General features: G+C 38.0%; 1 protein-coding gene and 1 non-coding gene across 2 annotated transcripts; both read right to left on the bottom strand.

Annotated features, from left to right (window-relative positions):
• Positions 1-706: 706 nt before the first annotated feature.
• Positions 707-779, bottom strand: trnar-acg (transfer RNA arginine (anticodon ACG)). The gene has a single exon. It is a non-coding gene; the product is annotated as a tRNA-Arg (tRNA).
• A 3,957-nt stretch (positions 780-4,736) lies between these two features.
• On the bottom strand, positions 4,737-7,569 carry LOC146321258 (N-acetyllactosaminide beta-1,3-N-acetylglucosaminyltransferase 3-like). The gene is made up of 2 exons (XM_084725649.1): positions 7,512-7,569; positions 4,737-5,931 (listed from the first exon to the last, which is right to left on the bottom strand). Exons 1-2 carry the CDS (start codon positions 7,517-7,519, stop codon positions 4,794-4,796), a joined length of 1,146 nt encoding a protein of 381 aa, XP_084581775.1. The 5' UTR covers positions 7,520-7,569; the 3' UTR covers positions 4,737-4,793.
• Positions 7,570-12,466: the final 4,897 nt, after the last annotated feature.

Raw genomic sequence — 12,466 nt, 5'->3', positions numbered from 1 at the left:
TTGGTAGCATGAAAGTCTTGGAAGCACTCGCTTCCTGCTGCAGTGGCGTGGGTTCGATTCCAGCCCGGACCGTGTGCTCGACTCTGCTCTTTCTATCTCTCGTCGATTGTCACTGTCATCACAATAAAACAGAATATGCCACAATTAATTTAGAAAGGAAGTGTGTTAACATTTTGCAGATGTTAGATGTAAAACTACACACACGAGTGTTCGCCATTGTGCCACTGGCCCGAGGAAAGCTTAAAATCATAAATTGTACAGAATCATATTGTACATAGCCTAATATTTGATGTAGACGTAAGTATTCATAGCTGGTTTCAGTGACTTCCACTGCCTCAGCCGAAGAAAACTAAAATAAAAAACTTTTCCGGAGATAACAGAAACACGAGAAGAGCTCCCACTCGCATCATAAAATCTTGCTCTGATTTGTTGTCGTGTCGAAATGGGAACCCCAGAGTAATCATTTTAATCACCCAAACTATGATCTTTTCTTAACCTTTACCAGGTTTTTAATACCCATACTACTACAGCGTTGGCATTATAAAACACAATGCATTTGTACAAGGTGCAAAATGAAACAACGCGTATAAATCTCGTGTGAATCCAAGGTTCTCGTCTAGATACGGTCTTGATTTGTTAGTTAGTTACCTTACTTCCGGACTCATGGTGCACAACAAAATTCTTAAAGGAAAATGCGGAAAAGATTCGAGCCAGCCAGGAGTCGAACCTAGAATCTTCTGATCCGTAGTCAGACGCGTTATCCATTGCGCCACTGGCCCGTACAGTTACAGCTGACGTCACACATTGTACTTGAAATTACTGTAACTGTAAATTTCAAACTTTACTTCTGTCTTTGTGAGTAGTACTCTCGTTAACCAGCAGATGTCGCGCCGGACTTTCATAACCACTAGGCTAACAGACTTTACGATCTATGTAGGCTGTAAGACGAACCCGTTTTTCGCTTCATTTCTTTCCCATATTAGGAGCACAAAATAATATTTGTTGCATTTAAAAGATCTGCTGTTGATGAACAAGAAAATAAAAGTTCTCCACCTGTCTTTATTCAGTTTTTTTTTGTGTTTAAAGTCGGAAATAGTTCTTGCCTCGCGCAATCATATTTGAGCAAATGAGTAATGGGGCTTCGCGGACCTATCGTCTTGCTAGACCAATTGGATGACTGCTTTTTGAAACGTCATTCTGTTTTCCTTTACGACACTCAAACAAGAATCCGAGATGAAAATTGTTTTTAACGATCAGAAATGTTTCATAACTATTGTGGTTGGCATCTTGATCACATGTTAGACATGTTAGTCTCTACTGTAACTATACTCTTTGAGTGTATTGCTTTGGACACTATGTGTGAATGTACAACATAAAAAATTTGACTACCATCTAAAAAACATTTGTTGTTCTCCTGTTGGTGTTCACTTTGCACAGTAGCAGCAGTACATGTGACATATGGTGAGACGCAAGAAATATAATTGCACCTATCTGGACAGCTAAAATTCATTTTTTACTAAAAAATTCATTCATTGATTTTTGATGAGAATTTGTCACAAACACAGTAATTTTCTTGCCTTTTTGGGGATGTTGTGGGTTTCATTTGAAAATACAATGTCAGCAAGCCCCAGAATCTTACTTTGCTCCGTTCCCCTTTGTTTCAGGATACATGCTGCCAAATTTCATACTTGTGTGACTGTTTATGCAATTGTTGTGCCTTAATATTTGCATTTGCATCACGTCCCCAGAAACAGGGAAAGTAAAAGGGAAGGACAGAAAGGGGTTTTGGGGCCCCTGAGACCAAAATGTCCCAAGCTTGGGGTGCTTGTTATGAACTTATGATAACTCAGGGTATAGGCAAACATTAAATAATAGTGAAAAAACATAGCAGAGGACATCCGGAAGGGAGGATTTGTCTCCCACACTCATACAAACAGAAATGAAGTTTGACAACATTCTCAAAGACGCTGAGGTTCATTGTGCTTGCTACACGTTTCCTGGACATGAACATGAACACCAGGCATAACATCTGTCATAGTTGTCAGTAGATACAAACAAACAAAAAAAGAACTTGTCATACAGCCGTCATGTACTATCATTACTAGGATAAGCATTGTTGGCAGACAGTACATTTGCATACTTCTGTAACATATAATGAAGAAGGAGGCTCTGCATTAAAACTAGAGGGACTCATCACTATTTAAACAAAATTATTATTGTGTAGTAAGATGTATGGAAGGCTAAGATGGGAATAATTTGTATAAATGGTAACTATGTTAAACAGTGAATGGAGCCTAATTCTAACAGCAAAGAGGATCTATTGAAAGCAGGTTATGAAAAACTATGATCCTGATGCCTGAAACTACAGGTAGTTTAAATGAAGCCATAGCAAACGTTGACTCAGAAAGATTATCCTTTTGCATGCTTAGGCCTATAGTTTATTTCTCAATCATTGTGCCTTTCACTCCTCTCATGCATGCTCACTCATAATTTCCTTGTCATCACTATCTGGGGCTGTCAACTGTGTTATCAGCTGTTGTAATCAGGTGGTCACGTTTCTCTGGTAACATAGCAACACACCCTCATCGTTAGCCTGTAATCTGTCTGCAATCTTTTTAAATGTGACTTTCTTTCCACCTGTAGTTCCTTCATGCTGCTGTTATGCTGTCCACCTCTCCATCACCACCCAGATTCGTCAGCCTCAAAAGCCTCCCAGTTTCAGCAGAGTGCTCAAACACCACCACCAGTGTCTGGAGTCTATGGGAGGATTTATTTCAGCAATCACCAACTTCACATGCCTATATCGTTACCACAGAGGACACAAGGACACGTTATACGGCAACATCAATATTTATTTATATGTGAACCTGTGTAAATGTGAGGCAGTCACTGCAAAATTATTTTTTTAAATGGACGGCACTGTGGCGGTCCAGTTCTTCTAATACATCCATGGTAGTGAGTATGATGCCAGTGGGGCTATGCTACTGAAACATGGATTTATTTTTCAGGTGATTAAGTGCAGTTCAGTTTTAGTGCGGAGTATTAGCCCATAACTTCAAGCTTGTGTTCTATTTTTCCAAGAAAAAGGAAATCAAAAGTCTATAAGCTGCAACTTACTGTCGAATGTATCCAATTGGTTAGCGTGTTAGCCAGGCTTATTTAGCTTTATCCAAGGGTCACACATTTTCATTAAACAAATGTTTGACACTCTACTTAATGTCTACACCTAATAGTACTATTGTGACGATTGTCTGATTATAGTGTGTAAATATACTAGAATAAATATTGCCATATATTGCAGTGTGCTGACCATTCTTATTATTAAGAAACCACTATATTTTACAGTCGATACACACATGCTTCCCACACTTTTTTATACTTTTGTACTCACGTTGCTCCAGTTTTGATCATCAGATGGATCTTACATTTGACCCCAAACTACATTATTGTTCCCAGTATTTTATCATTTTAAAAATGTATACTATTTTATAGTTATAGCTATGAAAGCAAACCATTCTCCCCAGGCTTAGCCAAATGCTGTGTTTCTTCCCAAGCAACAACACCATGTACCATACTGATAAAAATTCAAAACCTTTACCTTAAATTTAAAACCTTGATTTAAAGTCTAGAGCATAGAGTAAGTACAAGTACAGTAATTTTTCATAATTTTAAAATGCATAATGCCATAAACAATTTCATTGTAATAACTATGTGAACACTGTTTTCCTATCGTACCATGTATTTATCAAGTAGGTAATTATTAATTAATAGTGTAATTTAAGTCCCTGTTGAGAATAGTGGAAACAGCTTTCAACATGATGCAGCCCAGTACAACAACATAACGTGATACATTCTCAGTAATATACATGATTTATCTTATATTGGGCGGTCACCACTTTAGGTTTAATACATGCAGAATTTGTGGCACAGCTGTCATTGTTGAATTGAATGCATTGTGGTGTGTTCACACAGAAAAGGAATAAAATGCATTTCATGCAAGTAGATTCCATATGAAGATTGTGTAAAAATGTGACTGTGAAAGTCATGTCAATCATTTATTTGTGGAAGTTTAAAACATTGTAAATATTTTCAGTCTACTGTGGCATTTTTGCTGAGTGTTGCCAGGAGAAGACCAGGCAGAGCAGAGGCTCACAGCCGACAGACAGCTGCCGAGAGCTGGGGACCTCTGGGGCTCACAGCCCGTCTGCAGCAGCGACCCACAGATGAGCCAACCATGCTCAACTGTTTACTGAAAACTAGTTTGTCCACAAAAGTTCCAAAAATGATCCAGTGGTAAAACTGATGCAAGTAAGACAAAGCAAAACTTTGCATTGCTTTCAGTGAGAAGTCACTGTTGGGACTAGAGTTTTTTTTTTAAAGTGGGAGGTGGGCCTCCTCAGGGGAGGCTCAGAGAATGGAAGTGAAAAATTATCACATTAGTGGTTACATTAGTTATTGAAAGGAGATCACATAGAATAATCTATTTGTGTGTGATGTGGTCAAACAGATAGTTCAGAGATACAGTGGCTTTAGAGAATTTTACTTTTTCTCACTTTCCCAGAGTGAGAAACTAATAAATACTTCAGGACAGACCTTTTTATGTTTTTTGTGTTGGCAGAAGTTAGTTCAAAGAAGAGTATTAGGTTGTCTTGGTCAATTGCTGAGTGTCTGTGGGATCAAATAACATAATAATCACCCAATACACAACCAAGAATTGAGCAAAACTAAGCAAGTGTAAGACCTTTTTGTCTTCATGGGGCCCACAGTCTCAGACTTTGAAAGTTTGATGCATGTCAGCATTTCATATTTGGGTCTTGCATTCTGTTCCACATGAGATACATGTTTGCTGGAAGGAATCTGTGAACAAGCAACATTTCTTTATAATAGCAAGGGTCAAATTGATCTACTTTATTGGAGGGAATGGGCAGTCCTGCTGTCTTCACACCCATATGGGACTCAGGACCAAGTCCTGCTTGGGCCAGGCACATTCCCATGTAAACATCATCAATGGGGAGAATGGGGATGGAGTGGGACATATTGTATATGATCATAGCTGTGTAGCCAGACAACAGGAAGCCCCCTCCACCACAGTACGGGGGATATGAGTCTGACTCTTGCACCTGAACTGGAACAAAATACTTGTTCCACGCTTCTCTGATGGGCCCCACATACTGGATCAGATGGCCGGCAAAGAGATGCTTGTTTCCATTATTGTCCTTAAGACTTTGGAGATACTCAACCATCTTGGGCGTGTTGGCAAAGACGTCATCATCACCATTTAGCAGGAAGTGAGCATGTGGACAGTTTCTTTCCATCCATTCTAGGAAGAGTATCTGTTTCAAAGTGAGGTTGTAGAACGTGTCACTAAAGTCCCATTGGAGGATGTCATTGTACTCGCGTTGCTCCAACTTTAGGAGTTTGTTCAGTCTCATTTTCTCAAAGCCAGTATCCATCGTTCCTGAGATGAAGATCCTTCGAATCCACACGCCATTGTGTAACCTCTCTTTAGCCCAGGTTTTGCGCAGCACCTCTCGGCGGTCATGGTTCACAGGGGAGCTTTTAATGACAAGTAGAAGGAAGATGTCTGCTGATCCATGAACTCCTCCACATTTGTCAGGAATGTCCAGTAGCATGGGAAAATGTCGACAGTGTCTATAGTAGAGAAAGTCTTGTATATGACCAGGAAGTGAGCTGAAGCCTGTCACATTGGCTGCAGACATGTTCTGTTCACATCTTGGCCAGGAGTACACATAGGAGGCACCTGTGTTGGTCCGCTCTGTTTGATTGTAATCCTTTCTCTCATTAATTTGTAGGTGGATGTTTTTGTTGTCAGTGCTATCTGTCCACAGATAACACAAGAAATAGACCACAAGAAGAACAGCTGCCACCTGCAGGGACTTTCTTGCTCTGGTTTGCGTCCTCCTTGAAACTCTGTAGTGACCAAAAAAAAGAAAAGTTTTCTCATCAACTTATCTCAGTCTGACATAATATTTTAAAGAATAATATTCAAGCAATAGGGGTTTATGGGGTCATTTCTTCCAGAATGACCTATTAATGATTTCAGATCCAAATCTGTTAAGATTGACTATTGAAGAAATTGGTACCATGGCACCAGTGCATCACCAAGCCATGTTTCAACTCTGCCCAAAAAACCCTGAACACAGAAATCGTAAACAACAGTCTCTTGGTCTAACTCCTCAATTTAGTGCTACATTGCTCTAAGTCTTTTCACATGTTTTCAGCAACCATTGTATAACATGTATATATATTTTTTATATGTATTTAGAAAAAGATCCCTTTTTCCTTTACAAGGACTTACAAGGAATAATCAACAGAAACAATATAAAACTCACCAAAACACTCTTTTTTAGTCTTTCCACTGTTCCAACAATTACAAATGCTGGTTTTGTTGAAATAAACTCTAAAGTCACCAACTTAGATGTGAAAATGTTCTGGGTCTACACACACTTTTTCTTCCCTGCTGCTGCAAGCATTTCCAATAACCCCAGGGGCTGGTGTTACCAACTTGGCGACTTTCTCACTAAATCTGGCGACTTTCCAAATCCTCTTGGATTCTCTCTCTCTCTCCTTCCCTCCTCTCCCAAATCCACTTTTTTTGTCAAAAGCGACTAGCGACAAATCTAACGACTTTTTCTGGTATTATAGGAGACTTTTCTGGTGTTTTGGAGACTCTGCCGTAAAAGCACATATCGTTCTGCGGTTACTGTCCTCAACTACCAGCGGGTGCTACTGAGAGCTCCTCCCCCATCCCAAAGCACTCACAGGCGGTCAGTCAGAGCACTATGACTTGTTGTAGGCTTCTAAGTGGACCATTAAGTTAGAAACTAAACCAAACTTGAGAAAACTAACAGTCTGAGCTATCAGTTCTTCACTACACAAACCTGATATCTGTCAAATACAGGGTATATCCTTTGCAGCAAAAAAAAAACAAAAAAAAAAACAACAACAACAATGTGGGAAAACACAAAGAAGGAATGTTCTACTATAAAGACTGTAACTTTGAAACATAAATGATCGACTTGGCTAAATCACTGAACCCTTGCATTAACTTTGGGTTGAACTCTGGGATGCATTCTGGCTTAAACAGAGACCACTGATTTCATTTTTTTGCTAATTTTGTTTCATACCATGAAGGGAACCCTTCACAGTCTTTATATTTTAGATCATTACTGAACGAGATCTCTCTTGACAGTTAGACCCTGTGTCTCAATGAGATTACTTATCTAAATAAAAATAAAATGAAATAAAATGTCCCCCTTAGGATGATCTGTAAAAGACTTTTGGTGAGCTATCATCAGGTCACAATCTGTTCTCTACTTTACATTACTGTGACAGTAAGCACGCACAGTGAAAATATGCAGTATCAGTAACACAAATTTTAAATCAAACAAGGAAACACATTACTTATATACAATATCACAGTTCTCTAAGGACCTGCAGAAAACAGCTTAATATAAGAGGAATAAAATTCACAGATACATAGAAATTACCTGATCATATTGGTAGATCAATGCAAGCGCTTGTTGAGTACAACTCTGATCATCAGTCAAAGATAATACTCGTTACATGTCTCAGAGGCATTTTGCCCTCAGCCAATCAGCAGTCTCCATACTTAAAGTAGTGCATCCTCCCAACAGGCTATATGGTTAGTTTGGATACATGCAACAGGTTTTCATGCAAATGTGAGCTCAACAGTGTCAGTACACCGACACAGGCCCCCTCTCCTGTTTTGTAGCATTCCACAGCTCTGTAAAGCATGGAAAGACAAGTTGTTTTGTCACTTATACAAAATGACAGTAGGCCAGGGCCTAGTTATAACCAAAAATGAATACTATTTTAACAAATCGTTTTCTTGTTTGTCGTATGAATAGTATTTGTTTGTAAATATTAAGTATTTATATGAAAAAAATAAATAGGGCCAATAACACGTTTCTTTGAAGTTCTTTATTGTGTTCAGGTTAGGTTACATTTGAAAGTTATATGTGTGTGTGTGTGTGTGTGTGTGTGTGTGTGTGTGTGTGTGTGTGTGTGTGTGTGTGTGTGTCAGGGCACTTTTAATAATTCTAACAATATTATAACTATAACAAAAATAAAAAACATTAAAGGAACTTGAATAAAGAAAAGGAACACATATACATTAAATGCTGCCTGTAAAAATAGATAATAATAATAAATAGATAAGAAGAGGAATCTGCATTGTTTTTCTAGAATAAAAAAATTGGACAAAATATACCAATACCAATACAGACCAATATAGTTGTGCTTAGTCAATATTGGGCCAATAATATTGTCTGACCAATATGTCTGTCTGGCTCTAATAACTCTGATAACATTAAACATATCTGGAAGCTCCTCCATCATGCAATCACTCAAATTTTTAATAAACAATAAACCACTTCTGCCAGGGATCAGACAAGTAGCATGACTAAACTCTTTTAGTGTGTAGGTTACTATTCAACTTCCCACATAACAGCCAAGGAACATTATTGGACATTTACTAATATATAAATAATCCAAAAAATATTCTCAGTATCAATTAGTTCATTTTCACTGTGAATTAGAAAATGTTCGGAGGACTACACAGCACTCTATCAGGGGCCAGATTTGGCCAACGGGCTGCAGTGTTTTTCACTCTCAACAAAAGCATTCCTGCATTCATTAAATGAAATACATGTAGTGGTTATATAAAGTTTTAAGTTTACTCTTAAATTTTATGTTGTGTGCCGTGGCATGTCTGTTCTTGTTGTTTAACATTTTATTGTCTTATTTTGAGGAGCACAGAAAGGGAAAGTTAGTCAGTGATTTCACTTCTGCACCACGGCCTGTGGGGGGAGCTCTTGATCTGTGGTTCACTCATTTTACACACAGTCTATGAGCCAGACGATTTTTTTTGTGTGATGACCTTCCTGCCCTACTAGAGATAAAACTGTCAAGTTGTAAGTAAACGGCTTCTTATAAAGAGTTATAACGGTTAGACTTAGGCACAAGTAACAACAGAGTAGACTGAATTTTTGGACCAGGGGAATTTAAAAACAGCCAGGCTGCAATCTCTTCAAACCCAGCCCTTCTGGTGTATCAAGAAGAGTAGATGACAGGCAGCTGGAAATCCAGTGGGTGCACAGCCTGAGGTGCACAAACCTGTGTTAACACCAAATCTGTGTCAGCCAACGCAATGAGGAAGAGCCTCCTGCACAGCTGACGGACTCAGTTGTGGATGATGATGATAATGCTGACCTAGTCATCAGGTGGAGGAAGGGTGGATTGCAAAATGAAAGACTAGACACACAACAACACATACTCTGACTGCGAGGTGTGCCGTAGTGGACAGTATGTAGTATTAGTATTATTTAATAATTCTCCATTTGGGATTGGCAAAATATGGTATACAAACGCCATCTATACTGGTACCTGTTTGTAAAAATCTTCAAGTAAACTTGAGGTAGACATACTGCAGCCAAGTGTATATATCAACCCCCCCAAAATTGGGCATGCAAATAAGAAAATGCAGTGAATTAGACCTGAAAATAGCTTAAATACCCATGTATCAGATAATAGTTAAAACAATACTTAGGAGCTTATCAGAAGTATCAGTGGGTGGCTAGACACATCACACAGAGAGGATGATGAAAGGGCACTGTCACAGTTTTGAGTATCAGTCCAGTTCTATATGCTTTATTAGCATGAATGTTTTATAAATAATATTAAGAGGTTATTAAGAAGTGAAAACCACTAATTAGCTGCCAGTCAACCAGGTCTATCATATCAAACATAATCTAGGGATGGAATAAGGATAGCAATTGCAAAATCACAACTAGAATTTGCCCAGCTAGACGATGCTGGCAGACTATGAAATTATTATCTATCATTATATTTACTCATATTAACAGTAATGTTCAGTTGATATTCTGGTATCAGGTTTTCCAGCTAATCTGCATTTTTCAGGCAGCTGTTAGATCATAGGACTGAGAGAAGAGAGAGGAGAGCAGTGAGCAAGGGAGAGTTGATTCTAGCAGCAGTGGGAGGACTTGACTGATTTGTGCTGGAATCTCACGGAAATTATGAGTAAAACCCAGTACGTGTTTAGCTGATTTATTACTTATCTCACACACCCACATCGTTTGCAAAAGTATTGCAACATATTTTAATGTCTGAGCTTACAGAGGACTCCAGCAACAGTATCTGTCCCGTTAGCTGGATCACATCTGGATTAATGTAGGGAGTGTGTGTGAGAATTTGGCTACCTGTGTGCTGGTGTTCACCAAAAAACAAGATAAGTGAAGTGTTGTCTTCCTTTATTTATTGAGTTTGTAAATATTTGTACAGGACAACTGATGATTCACTGTGGTGAAGGCCCAGTTATATCTATGACAGGTACTCTGCACTGTGGGTTTTGTCTTTAACACTTTGCCTCTCAGGTAAACACATTATTATGTTATGTGGTCTTCCATAGATGTAAGATAGAAACTATTAAATATGAGAACATTCACAAAAGACCAATACTCTGCAGAATACATACACACACATACACATTTACCAGTGTAGCCAATGAGCAGCCAGATGACTTCATCTGTCCTGGTGGATGCGTTGGTTTTATATTCACTTCAGATACAGGAATTTGCCTGTTTCACATGTTGTGAATAGCAGGCTAATGTGCACCAGTTATACTGTCTACATCCTCTACATAATATTTGTGACACTTTACATTTAAATTAGTCTCAAACATTAAAATCCTGTATTGTGTCCTGTATTGTGTGCCAGCCTCTGTGTCTAGAGGCATTTCTGTATTCTTTTATTTACATGTGAGCCTGTCCACATAACTTATGATCTCTGTTGGATAGTCCAAAGAGCTATTAGTCCTTGTGTGTTGATCAAGATATGTCATTTATTATAATATTATAAAAAAAATAACAGTTTTTAAAAAATAAATCATTACTGTAAAGGAGATTTGGAGTTGCATTCAAACATATAAAGTATATTGAAGTAAATAAATCAGTGTAGTAACAGGACGTTCAGGCAGATGAACTCCCACTAATCTCACAGGAAAACAAGCTCATTTTGCTGATGCTGACTCACAAGCTATCCTGTTGGGAATCAGCAACGAAAAGCTCAAAATTTGGATTTCTGGTGCACTCAGTGTAAATCTAAGCTACTCAGAGTTAGCATGTTCACATTTTCAGCAGTTTTGCAAAAAAAACTGACTAGACTAGGGGTTTCTAGCACAACCTCACTTATTTCCAAGGTGCAGGGAGATGTGAGAAACATCTAAAGGGGTCAAGGTGCAGCCACACATGTAGTATAGAACAACTTTATTGTTACACCACCGTCTTCATCAGGGTCATTATGAAACACATAACAAATGACCAGTCGTAAAGAAAATTAAATACATTTAATCAAGTGCTGAACTTAATGGCATAGTAGTAATGACTCATGACATAATATAGACTCATATAACATAATCCCCTCCCTTTCAATAATCACTTACAACCCACGACGTCAGTATTTGACATCCTGGGACTCAACAATGCTACTTGCTGCTTTATACTTCTACTCCACTACATTTTGGAAGCTGATATTGTACTTTTTACTCCACTATATTTATTTGACTTTAGTTACACTTACCTCAAAGGCTTGGATTTTCATTTCAAAATATAAGTCAACTAATAAAAGATGATGTATTATCATAGATTAATTAACCCAGCAGCAGCCTATAAAGTAGCTGAAATTAGTTCCATCCTTATTTGCTGGAACATGAAAGAAATTAACACATTAATGCATCACTACAATCCAGTAATATAATAGCCTGGTTCTTTCTTTCATTCTTTTATTCTGAAATTGGCTATTCTGCATAATGAGGACTTTTGGTATTTCAAATATATTTTAATACTGATATTTCTGCACTTTTATTTATTGTACTTTTGTATTTGTACACTGCAGTATTACTACTTTTACTGAAGTAAAAAATATGAGCACTTCTTCCGACACTACAAACAACATTTAAATCATGTAGGTATGAAACAGAATGTCACATACACCCCAACTTCAGAGTTTTGACCTTAAATATAAATCAGACCTAACCACCAAAAGCCAACTGGATGCAGATTTGAGTGGGAAGGAGAAAAGCTCACATACCTATTTCTAAAACTAAATTTAAAAAATACTGGAGACATATTCACTTTTGTGGAATGTAAGACAAACAGATATGATTATTGTTGACAAATAGGCTACAATCTTTTCAGAAAAAAACTTGACTTTGTGCTTTTAGTTTAAAGAAAATTCATGTGTGTGTTTGCTATTACATTAGATGCATGTTACATTGCATGATCTATGTTTTACATTGTAAGTCCACATTTTATATAGAGAGGTGTACAAACTCCATTATTATGGTAAAATTACATCCAATGCCCCACCTGTCCCGCCCCTGTGATTCTTTCCTGCACTAGGCGGC

This window comes from Lutjanus erythropterus, chromosome 9 (genome assembly GCF_056507025.1).
Source record: "Lutjanus erythropterus isolate fLutEry1 chromosome 9, fLutEry1.hap2, whole genome shotgun sequence".
Taxonomy (NCBI): Eukaryota; Metazoa; Chordata; class Actinopteri; order Lutjaniformes; family Lutjanidae; genus Lutjanus; species Lutjanus erythropterus.
This window is presented reverse-complemented; position numbering and strand designations above follow the sequence as displayed.